This window comes from Esox lucius, chromosome 5 (genome assembly GCF_011004845.1).
Source record: "Esox lucius isolate fEsoLuc1 chromosome 5, fEsoLuc1.pri, whole genome shotgun sequence".
Lineage (NCBI taxonomy): Eukaryota > Metazoa > Chordata > Actinopteri > Esociformes > Esocidae > Esox > Esox lucius.
In genome coordinates, this window is record NC_047573.1 from 12,915,220 (window position 1) to 12,933,905 (window position 18,686).

At 42.5% G+C, this 18,686-nt stretch overlaps 1 protein-coding gene across 8 annotated transcripts in view; it reads right to left on the reverse strand.

Annotated features, from left to right (window-relative positions):
* pcdh15b (protocadherin-related 15b) overlaps window positions 1-18,686 on the reverse strand; it is a 214,139-nt gene that overhangs the window by 9,965 nt on the left and 185,488 nt on the right. For 6 of the 8 annotated variants that reach the window (XR_004575762.1, XM_020046964.2, XM_020046963.2 and 3 more), the window contains 4 exons: window positions 6,611-6,787; window positions 4,988-5,206; window positions 4,352-4,360; window positions 3,893-4,003 (listed from right to left, as the gene is read on the reverse strand). Coding sequence is in view for 7 of the 8 variants with exons in the window: in XM_020046964.2 (XP_019902523.2) it covers window positions 3,893-4,003; window positions 4,352-4,360; window positions 4,988-5,206; window positions 6,611-6,787 (516 nt within the window). In the remaining variant the exon portion in view is untranslated. Of the gene's footprint in view, window positions 1-522; window positions 2,540-3,001; window positions 3,008-3,892; window positions 4,004-4,351; window positions 4,361-4,987; window positions 5,207-6,610; window positions 6,788-18,686 lie in introns of those variants that run through there. The other 2 variants (XM_034292299.1, XM_034292298.1) reach the window with 2 other exon arrangements.

Genomic DNA, 18,686 nt, shown 5'->3' on the forward strand with positions numbered 1-18,686 from the left:
GCATATGAGTCCGAAATTGACAACCTGGTAGTTCAGCGCTGCTCACTGCGAAGATGTGTAGGGGCACGAAAAACAGCCAAGTACCTCTGAAAGATGTCTGCGTTTCATTCACATAGCTGGCTTGTCTCCTCTTCAGACGAATAGTGATTCCTCTAAGTAGTCTTGTCCTTGGCTCTGTACGAGACACACTAGCTTTCTAAACGCTGCACTTGGATCCATTCAATAAAACTAGCGGGTTGGTATCGCTACAATGCTGTTGACACCTAACACTAGTGACAGATAGTAAGGATCCTACAAGCTGAGACACGGCAGCCTCTTCTCACCTCCAGTCAAAGAGCAGTGCAAAGAGCTTCAAATGTCCTCCTGCCTTCACACATGGTGGAAGCATCTTGGAAAGTTCTTTACATAATCCAGTAGACTTCAAAAGTTGCAAAGTATGTGTGTGTGTGACTGCAAATAGGGAATATCTAGGCTAGTCAAGAAGAAGAAAAGGAGAAATGAGAGCAGAGAGAGAACATGTGGTGTGGTAGTGAGCAATGCTTTATATAGCACAGCTTCTCAGTGGAGTATGACTACAAGGTAATCCCATGTTCTGTCATATATCTCTTAGGTATTAGACCGGAAAATTCCTCATGGGATTTTGACCACAAAACTCCAAGGTTGGAATTACTTCAGTGCAATGAATATTAATTTTCCATTTTATAAAACTGATTGGGGAATTCTCTGTCCTATTTGGGTCATAGAATAAACAAACTACAGGCTCACTGTAGGCTGAGTGACAACACTCTACTGATCAAAAAGAGATAAATATCTATTCACATGTATAACTAACACCCCTCTCTTGAGAAATACATACAATAGTACCTGCAGACTTGCATCTTCCTATACACAGACGACACACGGTTGTGGGAATGTCAAACAATTCTCGCTTGGGGCCCCAAAAGGCTAGAGGCGGCACTGAGTACTTGACTCACAAACAAAAGAATTAACACAAATAAAAACATAGAGATGAAGACTGGAATAAAAAAGAAAAAAAAAGGTAAAGAAAAATGAACAGTCAGTGAAGACAAGAAAAAAGAGAAGAGAAGAAGGAAAGGGTCACATTGCGGTGGACTGAGTGGGGAAGCGTTTCTCCAGCTCCTCCACTATAGAGTTCATGTTAATGACCGGCTGGACCGAGGTCACGTCCTCTGCTGCCAGACCCCCAGACTCTGGTGCTCTGGTGGGGTCTACTGTTTCTGCGATCTCCGAAGCACCATCTAAAGAGGCCACGGAATCCACAGACCCCCGGGACTTCAGTATGCTCTGCGGAAGCATCGGCTTTTTGTCTATTTGACTGTACATGTTGGCAACGGACTTCTCGATGTCCGCAATGTTTCGGATGTTCTTCAGGATTCCCTTCAGCTCCTTCCTGGGGGGCTCAGGTTCGGCGGGGAGGGGCGGTGGGTGCGGTCGCAGGGACACAGGCCTCAGGGTGTTCACCAAGGGCAGTGGGGGGAGCACAAACATGGACGGACGATTTAGGGACGGCGACAGGGGAGGAGGGAGGGGGGGCGGAGGAGGCGGGGCGGGGTTTTTGCCGTAGTTCAGGGGTGGGGGGGACGGAGGGGAGCTGGTTGGAGGCTGGGGAGGGGGAACGTCGGGGGGTTCAGGGATGAACTCCGGGTTGACGTCGTAGGGTTTGGTGGAGGCTGAGCTGTAGCTGGAGCGGCTGGAGCTGAACCTGCGCAGGACAGGCGGGGTGGGCTTGTGACTCGGTGGTGGGGTGACATCGCTCTGGGTGACGACGATGCAGGGCGGGCCATCCCTGTCTCGGCTCAGGTGGCAGAGAGCCTGGGGGCTGTCTCTACCCAGGAGGGAGCCCAGAGAGTGGCGGTCTTCTCTGGCCTGGTGCTTGGGACTGTCCAACCCCATCAGGAAGTCAGGGGACAGGGACCCACGGGAGTCGCGGCTCTGCCTCTGCTTCATCTCCCTCATGGCCTGCTGCTCAAACTGCCTGGCCTGCTCCTTCACGGACAAGGGTTTTGGCTCCAGGCAGGTGCGGCACCCCAGGTTCCCCCAGTCCAAACCATCCAGCACATCCTTACTGTCCTTCAGCTCTGTCTTCAGGAGCTCCAGTTCCCACTGTACCGGGTCCATCACCACCTGCCTCCTCAGAGCATCATACATCTCCTTCCTGTGGAGCCTTGAGGGAAGCGTCCAGGAGTGGCCCGAGCCCCCAGAGTTCAACCTCATGAAGGATTCTCGGAGGCCCTTGGACACATGCGGGAGGGATGTCCCCAGGAGTTCCGGCCTCCTCTGGTCTTTCCCCTGGGTCTCTGGACTGCTGAGTGTGACGGTGCTTTCATCAAACAGGGGGTTCTTGGTGGTCAGAGGGTTTTCATCTGAGAATAATGTGATGTTGCTCTCAGACTTGGGCATATTGTTAAGGAGGATCCCATTAACAGTGGACTGCTTGTGGGCAGTGATGGCCCGTGTGGCAAATGTGCCAATGAGCCGCTGACGATCCCCCTCCTCAAGCACACAGCGCTTACTCCTGCTTTTAAGGAGATGGCAAGAAGGAAAGATTTCAAAAAAAAGAGGGATACCAGGGCTGATGAGACAGACAAGACGCTGGGTTGAAAGAGGAAAGTGGTCTATTGGATATTACCAAGAACAAAACATCCTTACCAAAACACTTATGGACACAGCTAACGCAGAAGAGAACACGTAGAATGAAAAGGTTTCATCTGCGGCTACCTCACACAACACCATTCACCACAGAGTCCCCATCTCTAATACTTAACATTAAATTCAATTACCAAAAAGGACACTACCTATGTTTTAGACATTTACGGACACAGAGAAATAACTCAAACAGGAAAACTGTGTTTACCTACGATTAAAGCACACCTAGGAGCAATAGTGAAGAACAGACAAGAAGCACAGACTAATCTAAGAATAATTGTACTGTATTCTGGAAAATTGCAGCTATTAAATCCCACATATGGATTCCACTTACTTTAGTCTGAAGGCAGAGGAAGGGAAATGAGTGAATAGGACAGATAAGTATAGCAGAAAAAATATGGATATAAAACATGTTTTTGCTCCGGCAATGCTGGTTACTAGGTTGGTCGGTTGGTTTAGGCCAGATGGGCAGTCAATTACAAATCCAAGAAAACAAACAGAGTACACAGTACAGTACATAAGAGCTGGGTACCCACTACCCAAACAACCAAACATAACCCCAGACTTCAGCCTGCGCTCCTTGTGATCAGTACCACTGGCATTGCACCGGCACACAAAGCCAGAACCAGTACTACTCAATGTGTGCCTGAAATTACCAAAGACACTCAACAGTCCTTCACCACAGCATTAGTATGTAGTTGCATTTATTTCAATTACCTTAAACTGACATTCATTTGCCCCCCATTTTTCAGAGAACAGCCTTGTCTGATTGGAAGTCAATCGTACTCCATCTTTAATGGTAGAAAAATGTAATTCTATGTACAAGATGGGATTTTCCTTGCATATGAAATGATATTATTTTAATGACAGAGAGCGAATCAGGAAACTGCTGAGCCATGGAACAGTGATAAGAGCTTTGCCCCGTAGCCTCAATGAAGGATGTCCCTTAAATCCAGGACACGTTTAACCTCCCAGATAAACTTCAAATAATGTCCACACAGTAGCACGTTTGACCAGGGAATCCAATCACAGCACAGTAGCACGTTTGACCAGGGAATCCAATCACAGCACAGTAGCACGTTTGACCAGGGAATCCAATCACAGCACAGTAGCAAGTTTGACCAGGGAATCCAATCACAGCCATGGAGATCGGTCTGATTCGAAATCAAACAGAGAATTTGCAAGAACATCCATTATGAAATATGATAGGATATGTAACACTCACATTGTGCTGTCCCCAAGCTCTTCATATAGGTTGTTGGTGGCGGCAGCCACTGATTTGCCTGTAGGGAGGGCCATTTGGATCCGGGCAGTTTTAGCACACTCCGCCTGTCTCCTTTAGTGGTAAAATATAGAGAAAGTCAACAAAGTTGCGTTAAGTAACAGCATCAGCATATTCCAAGAGGACATTGCTACATTATACATGCACACATGAATAAATAACTTGGAACACACTGCCACCACAATATATTAAAAGAAACCAATTTTACTGGCACATTTCTTATTTATTGCCTATGACTGCAATATAACAGAGTGTATTAAAACAGGTTATGCACTATGTATTTGTATTCGATTTTCCTGACATCATTTCCTGATCCCAGTAATTCATTATGAAAACAGTGAATTAATGTATCCAAAGGAATGACAATATAAATACTGCACGCCTAATAGTAATAATACTCACTCTTTGAATCTGTTGATAAAAGGAGAGGATGAAAGACAAGGATATAAAGGAAAGGGTTGTTAGTAATTCAATTACAGACAAAATGCTTCTTACAAACATTGTCACAAACAAAGAAAGCTAAAATAATTCTCTGTCGGCTACGCCGATATAAATGAAGATGACACAGAGGATTCACTTCTCATCTGTTTAACACCCCTGGAACTGTGACTGCCATCCTTCTAACCATACACTGTGCTGCTCAGTTCGATTCGCCGGCTCAGAGCAGAGGGAGAAAATCTCCCCCAAACTGCAACAATCAGTCGGCAGTGTTTGTCTACTCTGGCATTAATTAATGTGCTTTCACGCTGTATAAATAGACGATTATGCCCGCTCTCAAAGGCATTTTCACGGTGAATCGTTGAGAGAAAGCCAGCTTCCTCTTAAAAACGATGGGTATTAGGGACAGTCTCTGAGGGCATGAGAGCAGGTAGCTTGCTGTCTAGACAACTGTTTATGTCTGCTCCATTGGATCTTTCTGCACCAGTAATTGTGTGTTGTGGTCTATGCCTTTTTCCCTTTATCCTGCCCTCTGGCCTGGTTGATAACACTAACAGTCTCCAAGACCAAGTGCCATTTGGACCAACACTTTCTACTCACTGCCTGTAGGTGATTATGACGATGAGGATGGCAGGGATGCAGCAGAGGATGATGATGATGGCAAGGGCCAGCAGGGCCCCCTCAGTGTAGCCAACGGTCTGCACGGCCTTCTTCACACTGGTCACCACATCTGGTGTGCGGATCTCGAGGATTCTCCCACCTCGGCCCAGGTACGGCTGGAACTCCTTGTTGATGTCCAGCAACTTCCCATCCAGGAACCTGAGAAGGAAACAGACAGATCATCACCGGACCACACACTGAAAGTTCCCAGAAGCACAGTGTTCTGCATCATTATGAAATCGAAGAAGTTTGGAACCACCAAGACAGGTGACCAAGAACCTAATGCCTATTCTAACAAATTATCAGAGATTCTATACAGAGATGGAGGAACCTGCCAGAAAGACAACCATCTCTGCATCACTCCATCAATCAGGCCATTATGGTGTAGCAGTTAGACAGACACCACTACCGAATAAAAGACATGTGAAATGCCGTCTGAGAGACTGAGAGCATGCAGAAAATATTTGAGCATAGTAAGTCTTCAACGCCAAACGCTACGTCTGGTGAAAACAAGGTACTGCTCATCACATGCATCTCAGTGGCAGGGGCCGGAAGATTGGTCAGAATTGATGAAAGGATGAGTGGAGAAAACTACATGACCTGAAGAAAGTGCACAGGATCTCAGAATGGACGAGTCTTTCAGCGTGACAATGATCCAAAGCACACAGGCAAGACAATGCTGGAGTGGCTTCAGGCCAAGTTTGTAAATGTCCTTAAGAGGCATAACCAAAGCCCGGACTTGAACCCCACTGAAGACCTGTGGGCAGAACTGAAAATCACACGCTCCCAATTCAATCTGACAGAGCTTGAAATAATCTACAAGAAAGAATGGAAGAAACTGCCCAAATCCAGGTGTGCAAAAGTGGTAGAGGCAAAACCATATTTTCATTTTGTCATCATAACCAGGACAATGTCTACATGTCATGCAGTGAAAATTGCCCAATACAGAAAATCCCAGTAAGTCATGAGCACCCACACTGTATGCATCTATGAATACATAATCACAGATCGCTAATGAGCACTTTTTTAGATCTGACTTATCTATGACAACAAAATGAGATTCACTAGTTTATCCTTAACTCAAGAGCACAAAATGGTACACAGAGACAGTGCAAACACTGCTCCTCCTTGTAATGCCTGGATGTAGAAATGACAGCCGTGGGGGAACACTACTTCACGATCATGTCGCTAGTGTTCACTGGGCCCCTTCGTCACGCTTTAAAGTCGCAGAGGCAACGAGTTGTAAGAAGAATGCTGATCCTGCCCTAGAGAACAGGTAGGGAGAAGTACAGAGGGTTGGCTTTGTGGTTTGTCAACCAGTTGAATGGCAGAACCTGGGCTGCTATAGTATAAGGGGGCAATGTAGAGGTTTTCTTTCTAATGAGGGCCTGACAACAACCTGGAGAGCGATAACATTCCCCACTGCCACAAACAGGCCTCTGTATGTCACTGGGTAAATACCTGCCCCACAGAAAAGCCACATCTAGATACTGCCGTGTTTTAAGTGGCAGTCACTTCTATTTTTTTTGCCCCTCGGTGCGGCAGCAGTGAAAGGCGACTCACTTGAACAGCTCCTGACGTGAAATTGCCCTGTTGGTCAGGGGGTCAATTGCATACACCATCAAGTCCGATTTGGAGTAGTCCTCCTGCTCGAAGCTGTCGCCGAACCGCTGCGGCCCAATGGACTCCACCATCACTTTGGCTCCAGGAATCTGGTCCTGCACATAACGCTCCAAGATCCTGTAGAGGGAGAGGATGTCCAACCTTAAACTGCTTTGCATGAGAACAAAACAGGAACTTGTTTTGTTGACCCATAGTGAATTATGTCACACAATGGCGAAAACAACTAGCAATTAGTGGCTTCACCAACCTGTATTTGTGCTACAATTCCCCACTTGACAATATGAGCTAATACTGCCTCACCTAAGATTAAGGTTAGGGTAGGTGTTAGTAGATAGTTCATTGAAATGTTATTGATAGCCTGTAGACAGTCTGTAAAGCATCTACAGACTGACTATCCAAATAAAGTGTATCCAAAAAGATACATATTTTCTTTCCTTCATATGTTTTCTTTTATTTATTCAGTGGAAGCACTTTGAGAACGGGTTCTCATTTACAAGTATGCCCTGATTAAACAACTTAAAAGTGAGAAAATAACTAAGCAAAAAACAGCAACATTCTTAAAACAGTAAGATAGTAAGAACAGTAAGATTTCTCAACAACAGAAACCCCCGTCAGAACTCACAAGACAATAAAAGGTTCTTTAGTTTGAGCCTTCTTTGCAGCTCTGACTGAAAGAAGATTTACCTAGCTCAGAAGCCTAGGTGTATCCAGCATTACCAGTAATCTGTTGTCATACTAAAATTTCAGATATGCTGGTTGTTTCTGCAGGAGGGTTTTGTAGATAAACAGAAAATCAGGTTGTTGTCTTGTTATATACAGATATACCGATCAGCCATAACATTATGACCACCTGCCAAATATTGTGTAGGTCCCCCTTTTGCCGCTAAAACAACCCTGACCCGTCGAGGCATGGAATCCCCTAGACCTCTGAAGGTGTGCTGTGATATCTAGCACCAAGACGTTAGCAGTTAGTGTTATTCACTTCACCTGTCAGTAGTCATAATGTTTTGGCTGATCGGTATACATTCAACTGACATGTTCTTTACATACATAAAATAATAACATTTGAGAATATACATCCGTAATAATGGACTCCACAAGACCCCTGAAGATGTCCTGTGGTATCTGGCACCAAGACATTAGCAGCAGAGCCTACATGTACTGTAAGTTGTGGAGCCGACTTGTATTAGACTTGTTGATCCAGCAAATCCCACAGATGCGCGATCAGATGGAGCTCTGGGGAATTTCACACTCCCTCCGCCGGCTTGTCGTCTTCCCACAGTGCATGTGGGGAAACAGTGCATACATACATGGCCGTCCACCTAATGTAAAAGAAAATGGGACTCATCAGACCAGGCGACCCTCTTCTACTGCTCCAAGGTCTAGTTCTGACGCTCGCGTGCCCATTGTATGCACTTTAGATGGTGGACAGGGTTCACCATGGGCACTCTGACCGGCCTGCGGCTACGCAGCCCCATACACAGCATGGTGCAATGCACTGTGTGCTGTGACACATTCTTCCCATAACCATCATCAACATTTTATCTGACTTGTGCCACAGTAGACCTTCTGTCAGTTCAGACCTGATTGGATAGCCTTTGTTGCCCTTGTGCGTCGATGAACCTTGGGTGCTTTGTTGCCGGTTTTTGGTTTGTCCCTCCTCGGACCAATGTACTCACCCTGCTGACTGGGAGCATCCCACAAGCCTTGCCGTTTCAGAGATGCTCTGACTCAGTCCCTGGCCATAACAATTTGGCCCTTGTCAAAGTCACTCTGGTTTTTACTCCTGCCCAATTCTCCTGCATTCAACATGCTGAAAATGTGAACTGATTGTTTGTTTACCATCTAATCTACCCAGACCTTGACATGTGCCCAAGCTAGGAGATTATCGACGTTATTCGCTTCACCTGTGAGTGGTCATAATGTTTTGGCTCATCAGTTTCCGGTAAGCATTTCACTCTAAACAACGCAGGGAATCAATTTCCTCAATTTCTCTAGATGGGATTGAAACACGCAACTGTATACATAGAACGGTATTGCTCACTATTTTGATTATTGAATCCCAATGCAAATGGTCTTGTGCATCATGGCACAAGTTCAGTGGACATCTATTTTGCCAACACTGACATTGTCTTGTCTGGCATAGCGCCAAAATAAATGTTTTTTATTTAGGTTCCCAAAAATGAAGAATCAGGCAGAAATGGATTGTGTTTGCAGCCGAGCGTGAAGCGGTGGGGATGAGAATCAGTACCTCCAAATCCGAGGCCATAGTCCTCAGTCGGAAAAGGGTGGCTCGCCCACTTCAGGTTGGTGGAGAGTGCCTGCCTCAAGTGGAGGAGTTTAAGTATCTAGGGGTCTTGTTCACGAGTGAGGGAAGGATGGAACGGGAGATTGACAGACGGATCGGTGCAGCTTCTGCAGTAATGTGGTCGATGTATCAGTCTGTCGTGGTGAAGAAAGAGCTGAGCCGCAAGGCGAAGCTCTCGATTTACCGGTCAATCTACGTTCCTACTCTCACCTATGGTCATGAGCTTTGGGTCATGACCGAAAGGACAAGATCCCGGATACAGGCAGCCGAAATGAGCTTTCTCCGCAGGGTGGCTGGGTGAGAAGCTCGGTCACCCGGGAGGAGCTCAGAGTAGAGCCGCTGCTCCTTGACATCGAGAGGGGTCAGCTGAGGTGGCTTGGGTATCTGTTTCGGATGCCTCCGGAACACCTTCCTGGGAAGGTGTTCCGGTCCCGTCCCACTGGGAGGAGACCCCAGGGAAGACCTAGGACACACTGGAGGGACTATGTCTCCCGGCTGGCCTGGGAACGCCTCGGTGGAGGCTGGAGGAAGTGTCTGGGGAGAGGGAAGTCTGGGCATCTCTGCTTAGACTGCTGCCCCCGCGACCCGGCCCCGGATGAAGCGGAAGAAGATGTATGTATGTATGTATGTGTATAAAAACAGAGCAAACATGCAAAACATTACAGAAACAAGTCTGGTGTACAGCAACCATTTTGTCCCAGACAGTTTTACAAATTTCCATGAGGTTTAGCCGCAATTAGCTAGACTGACCAAAGTTGTTAGACCTGCAGCTCTCTGCATCTAACTACTTCAGGAACAAAATTCGCCATTCAGAGGAGCATGATAATACACATAAGTAGTTTGTGCTAATCTTAAAAAGCAAGTTCCATATATGTCTTTTTGTATAGCAAACTAGCTATTAATTAGCAGTATTAGGTTGTGTCACGTTTGGCACTACACATTCACTGCTGTGGCTGTTTCTTGACGGCGTCCTTGTGCAATTGTTTATGTGTGACATTGAAGTGTTATTCATATTAATGAGGATTAACTATACCCCTGTTGCCTCGGTTGAAATGTCAGAGGTAGAAAATTAGGTTATAATTTGGTGAAGTTTACAGGCTCTTTCAATTTGGGTTCCATCAGGGGTAGTAATTTTATGCTCTATTAAAATATGCCCTAGACAGTAAATCATTCATATTGTACAGAGTCCCCCACTACCATATCCTCAATTTCAAGGCACCAAACATTTTGGGATGGGTTAATATTGTCCAAAACTAAGCATTATATTTATTATTTGGTTGCATATCCTTTGCACGCAATGACTGCATCTATCTACAGTTCCGGTTTGTTTTAAGATCTTTTAGCTATCTCTAAAAGGTCACTTCAATGTGATTTAAATCTGGATATTGAATTGGCAAGTTAACCATTTTCCGCTTTTTGGTTTTTAACAATTCCATAGTTGCTATTGCAATACAGTGCCACTGGATGCTATTCAGATACCTACACTTTCTTCACAATTTTTTGTATCATTAACACATTTCTGCTTGATGAAATATATTTTATTTGCCATCAACCTGAACAATACCTAATATTTAGATTAAGGGACAGCACGTTTTAAAAACAACTGAAATATCTCTTGTACATACATATTAAGAGGCTTGCCATGACAATCCACACTAAAATCTGATTCATCCTATATGATGCTTATTTCTCCAGCCACCCTAGCATTTGGTCACCCTAGCACAGACGATGCAAGTGTTTGGTTTCCTTTTTTGGGTCACAAACTTATTCTGAAGTCAAGTGTAAATATATGCAAGTCCTGATTTATAACACAAGCATCAACAATTTCTGACGTTTAGTTACATAGCTATACTATTTCAACCGCATGCAGCAATGGTAGAAACAATGTGCACACTGAACTGTAGCCTACTGGAGTGGAGTGTAGTAAGATTAACTCAAACAGCGTGGCCCCGCCGAGGCATGGACTCCACAAGACCCCTGAAGATGTCCTGTGGTATCTGGCACCAAGACATTAGCAGCAGAGCCTACATGTACTGTAAGTTGTGGAGCCGACTTGTATTAGACTTGTTGATCCAGCAAATCCCACAGATGCGCGATCAGATGGAGATCTGGGGAATTTCACACTCCCTCCGCCGGCTTGTCGTCTTCCCACAGTGCATGTGGGGAAACGGTGCATACATACATGGCCGTCCACGTAATGTAAAAGAAAATGGGACTCATCAGACCAGGCGACCCTCTTCTACTGCTCCAAGGTCTAGTTCTGACGCTCGCGTGCCCATTCTAGGCACTTTAGATGGTGGACAGGGTTCACCATGGGCACTCTGACCGGCCTGCGGCTACGCAGCCCCATACGCTGCATGGTGCAATGCACTGTGTGCTGTGACACATTCTTCCCATAACCATCATCAACATTTTATCTGACTTGTGCCACAGTAGACCTTCTGTCAGTTCAGACCTGATTGGATAGCCTTCGTTGCCCAAGGTAATCATTTTCCACTTTTTGGTGTTTAACAATTCCATAGTTGCTATGGCAATGCAGTACCACTGGATGCTATTCAGATACCTACACTTTCTCCACAATTTGTTGTATCATTAACACATTTCTGCTTGATGAAATACATTTTATTTGCTATCAACCTGAACAATACCTAATATTTAGATTAAGGGACAGCACGTTTTAAAAACAACTGAAATATCTCTTGTACATACATATTAAGAGGCTTGCCATGACAATCCACACTTAAATCTGATTCATCCTATATAATGCTTATTTCTCCAGCCACCTTAGCATTTGGTCACCCTAGCACAGATGATGCAAGTGTTTGGTTTCCTTTTTTGGGTCACAAACTTATTCTGAAGTCAAGTATAAATATATGCAAGTCCTGATTTATAACACAAGCATCAAGAATTTCTGACGTTTAGTTTCATAGCTATACTATTTCAACCACATGCAGCAATGGTAGAAACAATGTGCACACTGAACTGTAGCCTACTGGAGTGGAGTGTTGTAAGATTAACTGCCAGTGTGTGATACCTTTTACCCTTGGATATTTACATTTTGTTCACATGTTTTAATTTCTAGAAATGACTTTCATTAAATGTTTTATTTCCTAATTCGCTGCTATTTGTTCAGAAACTGCATCTAAACCTCATGCCAGTAAGGAATATAAGAAGCCCAAGAGCCCCTATCAGCTCTGTTCAATTTTTGTCCTTGTGTGTATGATTATCAATGAGAAAAATGAATTACAAATTAGAAATTTCAAGATATGAATATATCACAATTTAAAATGTGATTCCTAGTTATTAGGGGGTAAAACAAAAAGGGAGCTCTTCCGGATTTGGTTTGCTTCCCATGACTATGGTAGCCAGTCTGATCATGGCCCTTTAAATCTACTGTGAGCATTAAGGTATATTAGTGTTCAAACAAACAACATTTCTGTGGTGGAGTGTCTATCACAGATAGCCAACATAGGGGTTATACAACTAAACCATTTCTAAAGTTACATAAACACACAGCCTTACAAAAAGACAAACAATACTTGAAAGCAAAAGGGCACACTTGGGAAATACAAGAACAACGTACCAAAGAATATCTGATTGGTATTACAAAGCAACTGGACATCAGTGTATCTTCTGTCCAGTCAAAAGCACTATTCAAAGAGTTGCTTTAGGGTGCTTTGGTGAAGAAGGGAATCCTCCCAGAGAAAGGCTGATGAAAAGGTGGGCCCCTTGGACGTTCAACTGAAACTGAGCGAGTTAGAAGTAAAAGCAAAGATGGAACAATTGAAATTAGAGTTTGAGTGCAGGGAAAAACAAAAAGAACATGAGGGGATTTTGGAACAACTGATATTAGAGCTGGAGCACAGGCAAGGAAAGAAGAATGTGAGCATTTGATTCAGAGAGATGGAACTGAAAGCACTCCAAATCAAGTCTGGTCAACCTCAACAGGGTTGGATCTTTCAACAATGTTATGTTATGTCTAAGAAAACCACTGAGAGCAAAACTAATGTTGAAGATAGCAGTAATACCACAAGGCCTGATCAGTTGGAGACATTTACAGGTCGGCCTGATTTCTAGAAACATCCCGAGAGGAACAAGATTGTTGCCTCTTCAACCAGAGAAGCACAGATGACAAGTCAAAGCCAAAAAAGTAGTTGATTGGTGAACAGAGAGAAATTGTTTGCCTATCTCCTCTTTTTGCCGTCCAGAGTTAGATAATGTGTGAATTATACTTAGATAGAAATAGTGTTCTGATAACAAAATGGCATTGCAAAACTGTTGGTTTTAGTATTTAGAAACAGTTTAGTATTTGGAGATTTTTCGATGCAAAATATAGCTTATATTTTACATGCACTAAAAATCTGCAAAATGTGACCTCCTGTTTGTATAATTTGGTAGCAGAGATACACATTTTTGAGTATAATGCATTTTGATTTCTGACAATGACATTAGCTTGTATTGGGCATTACATTTATACAATAATTGTACAATTTTTTCTGGCTATACTAAGGTCTCCTGACTCTCTGGTCACTTAAAATCCCATGGCACTTAACATAACAGTAGAAGTATTAAATCTAATGTTACTTAATACATGACCAATCTGGCTCTCATACTGCATAACCACCCTTAGGTTTCAAATGGCTCATCCCCTCTCATTCGCACAATAACCATAGCTAATTATAAGAAATGGTAAAGCACTATAAGTACTAAACCTTTGCAATCACTGATGTAAGAGGGTCTGCTTAAGACTAAAATGCTAATGCTAATGTGTATACCTGTTTATAGCGCACTTTACACTACACTTTACACTGTTCTAATACATCACAACAAGTGTAGTGGTGATCAAAAGAAGTGCACTACATATTAAATAGGGTGCCATTCCAGACCCAACCCTTATGGCTGTGCCACCCAAGGAGCACTGATCTGAGAGGGAAGGAAATGGCAGTGTAGGTGTTAAGCCAATTACCCGCTGTGGCCTGGATGTTCTGTCTCCCTGGGGAAAATCCAAAAAGTATGGCATGACAGAATAGAAACCAGATGGATGTGTTTCTCCTTCGAAGGGAAGAACACTTAAAAAACAGGGCCCCATCGCTGGGGCCATAAACCTAGGAGATAAAACGAAGACCTAGGATGAGAACCAATCAGAGAAAGTCCATCACAGAGGACTGTTAATGTTTGATTGTTTGCCAATAGGTGGATAGGGTGGTTGAAGGACAGGTGTACAAATGCAGTAAAGCCAACACACACAAGCTTTTAGACATCTGTCACCTGCGCTTACTATAAAATGTCATGCAAATGGAACAACTGTCAAAAATAACGTTCTGATAAACGTAACAACTAGTCATTTCTTTTTATATGTGTGAGCCAGTTTTAAAAAAGGGGTTGAATAATAATTTTGAGTGTATAATTTGAAGCATCCATTAAAGAAGGTAAGGACTTTTATAAAACATATAGAAGACTCCGTGGAGGGTGAAGTCAGAGGTGACAGGAATCGTGACACGTTTCTGAGATAAACATGTTTCTCTTGATCAAGAATTATAATTTTCTTCAAACAATTTTACCTCAAGAAGAGGTTAGATTTCCATGATATTTTAAGCGTAAGATGAATTTGTTAAACAACAATTAAAAATGTTCATAGCCTGTTTTTGTTCCTCTTTACCAAAGGTGCCAATAATCGTGGAGGGCACAGTAAGTGATGTAAAAATAGTCATTTATAACCAATTAGAAGTTCTTACAGTTGTCTTGCTTATCACTGAGCTTTGATGAGAATTCAGAATAAAAAAGAAAAAAGTGGCTATTTTAGAGCATAAAAACAGAGAGTAAGTTTCACAAAGTAATCTAAAATTAAACTTAAATAGAAATAAGCAACAATCCTGTTAATGACTTCATGGTGTGACAGGTGTACATTATATGTTGTTGACTTCTGTCAAATATGTGAGTGATTAGCATATTTATACTTGCTAGTTCTGGTTAGCATTATACTGGTTTATTACACAAATGATTATATGCTTTATGAAGGTAAATGTTTATTTTAAGTGTTAAAATAACATACTACATATTCTATGTACGGACTTTCCAATTATGTTTTAATGCCGGTTAATTAAGTTATATAGCTGAATACTATATTTTCCTTCAGGCTAGTTCAGGCTATTTATCTCATAATCGCATGAACTTAGCTCAGAGTACTTGCCTAGAGGAATGTCAGGCATTTATTTGCAGTATTTTTTTAATGTTTCATGTTTTGCAGTAGATATTTATTGTTTTTAAAGTTGTTTAAGCCTAAATTAAACTGATACAGAGTTTCACTTCCTTATTATGGTATTGTTCTATTCCATGGCAGGTTGTCTTCATAGGGCTCTATACAGTACAGTGCAAGCAATTCACTTGCTCTATAGATCACAAAAACTGTCATAGATGTTTTCAAAGTATTTTTGCTGTTTAGTTTCATTGCTAGACTACAAATCCCTCATAACTGTATCTGACAATGCGCAGTAGTTACAGACACATACTGTACGCACTGTAAGTGGGGCAAAGATATATTGTAGAACAACTGCACAATAACCTTTTTACCCCAAAATATTGTTCAGTAAGATTTAATGCTTAAAGGTCCAGGCTAATTGTTAATTGCTAGTTTGTTCACATGATTGGAGATTTTTTCATTCATATTTTCAGTTTAAACTGTAACTGGTTGTGAAGACGGTAGATTACTAGACTAGTTGGTTTCAGGGTTAGCCACTGGCACAGTGAAGAAATAATGGCACAGAAAAACAAGTTCAAGTGGCTCCGTTACCACGATACTCCCTGCCCTTAAAGGTGGAGCTGAACATTTGTCTAAGCTGTGATATTTTGTTTAAAAGAATCAGGTCATAAAGGAAATCAAGCAGTATCCCACGTAATCTATTACTGGGAATTAATTTATTATTTATGACAAATTTCACAGCATACACATTCATTATTTGTATCTTATTATATAATGGGGCTGGTATTTTAGCTGGTGGATTGATAGATTTTTTGGTCTACCAAGCACATGGCCTGTTGGAAAAAAAACATTAGCTTCGGCCTCCCTGTATAGTTATGTGATGGTGATTTCACTGACTTTCTATTTCATACAAACACAGTGGAGGATAGGTGGGAAGGGAAAGAGAAGAGGTGGGCCTGTCATGAATTCTTTACTAAGCCAAGGGGCCATAAGCTTTATTGAATCACTATTCTTCAGAAATTGCTCATGTTTTTCTTAACAGAAGATTTGTTTAGGTTCTGAAGCTACTGAATTGGCTTATGCAGGGTCTTGTTACCCTGGGAAATTAAGCACCCCCTTATGGCCAAGTGGCCTTGCCTCTAAAAATCTGAAAATGAATCCCTGATTCCACTGTTCTAAAACATCCCAACATAGTGATATACAGCTCCGGAAAAAAAATGTGAAGACCACTGCACCTTTTCCTTTCCTTTACAAAAAAGCCGAAAAGGAAGGTTTTGAGTGAGGTAAAGAAGGGTTAAAATTAAGAGACCACTGCAAATTCAACGCTTCTGTTCCTCACTCAAAACTTTCCTTTTCGACTGTTTTGGAAAGGAAAGAAAAAGGTGCAGTGGTCTCTTAATTTTTTCCAGAGCTGTATTTGTAGTTGCTCTTTTACAGTTAACGTATTGTACTTATATTAAGGATATAAAGTACACTGCTCCAAAAAATTAAGGCAACACCTTCATCACACATCGGGTCTCAATGAACGAAATATATTAAAGATCAAAATCTTAACTGTACATAGAGTAATTTGTGACGTAACAACAGTCACAGTCACTGGAAACCAAAATCACAAACCGATTGAGGGCTGTATTCAAACTCAAACCGAAATACAAAGTATACAATTGAAATCGCAGGCCGTTTCGTGAATTTCCTCACAGCAACTCATAATGTGACTGAGTGTATTAGGGCTCAACCGATTAAATAATCTGAACTGATAATTTGTCTGATATAACTGCAGATAAAATACTTAGTTTTAAATGCGCTTTTCTGGCAGCCGCATCTCTCTGAAAGGTTTCTGCTTGTAATGCTCAATGTCCCACCCGCAGAATTATCAGATTGACTATACATCACAAGTAAAGAGCCAATCAACACTGTATGTCATATTTGTGAGAGAGTCGTGGGAAAGGAGAACGCAGGTAGATGCATGGATGAGACAAGTAAGACCGCTGACCGCTCAATTTCTTAAATTTTTCTATGATGACAATACCCAGTTACATTTTTTTGTGGACTAACGTTACTCCACCGAAAATGCCTGAAATAATGTGTTGGTATAGCTTAGCAGGAAAACAGACTGTTTTTACATGATGGTAGCTAGGTTTAGCAAAAGTAATAACGTTAAAGATTTCACCTCCGTTGTGAGGAAATTCTGTTGCCTATCATTAACACTTTACTATACTGGCTACCTAGCAAACTACATGAAAGTGAGTGTTACCCCAGTACCTAACATCGAGACTTAACCTTATTTGAATGTGATAGCTAGTGAAACTTTAACAAGTTTATTTGTTTACTGTTAATTTGGTCAGCTGACTAGCAAAAAACTTGACATAACGTTAATTCTTGCAAATTACTTATACCAAAGCTGGCCATACGCAAGATGCAATAGTAGAAATACTCCACCAGTAATAATGCTGTTTGGTTCCCTGTTATCATGTTAATACATTACGTTAATTATTTTTATCTATATGAAATGTAAGTTCACAAGAAATGCTGCTAAGAGCTCCCTGCACTATTCTTCAAAATACAATGTTTTAACTGTTCTGTTTTCTAGTACTTAAAAATGTTTACAGTAAAAAAATAAAAATGCAGAAAATATATAACGGCCCCAAAAATCGGTCATTGGTCTACTTGATCATTGGTCTCGGAATCAGCCATGAAAAAAACATTGGTTGACCCAGTAGTGTGTATGGCCCCCACATGCCTGTATGCACTCCAACAACGTCTGGGCATGCTCCTGATGAGACGGAGGACGGTATCCTGGGGGATCTCCTCGCAGTCCTGGATCAAGGCATTAGTGAACTCCTGGACAATCTGTGGCGCTGCTAAGTGATGTCGGATGCATCGATACATAACATCCCATAGGTACTCAACTGGATTAAGGTCTGGGGAGGGCCAGTCAAAGGCATCACAACTGCTGTTGTAAAAAGGGCTTTATAAATAAATTTGATTGATTGATTGATCACAGCACCAGCTTAAGGTCTGACGATGGATCTGAGGATTTCATCCAGGTACCTAACAGCAGTTGGGGTACCTTTGGTTAGCACGTGGAGGTCCGTGCGACCATCCAAGTATATGCCTCCCCAGACCATCACTGACCCAACACCAACCCGGTCATGCTGGATGATGTTGCAGACGGGATAACGTTCACCACAGCTTCTCCAGACTCTTTCACGTCTGTCACATGCTCAGTGTGAACCTGCTCTCATCTATGAAAAGAGGGGGCGCCAGTGGCGGACCTGCCAAATCTGGTGTTCTCTGGCAAATGCCAATCGAGCTGCATGGTGCTTCCTAACTGGACAGATAGATATCCTTGAAGTTTAACTGACTTGGTGTTTTACTGTGATGATTACATGCTCCCTTAATTTTTTTTTGCAGTGTATTTGTCAATAGAGTAACGGATTCTGTTGAACTGGATATGAGGAATTTATATTTTTATTTTATGACTGCCATGTTTACAAAGCCATCTATTC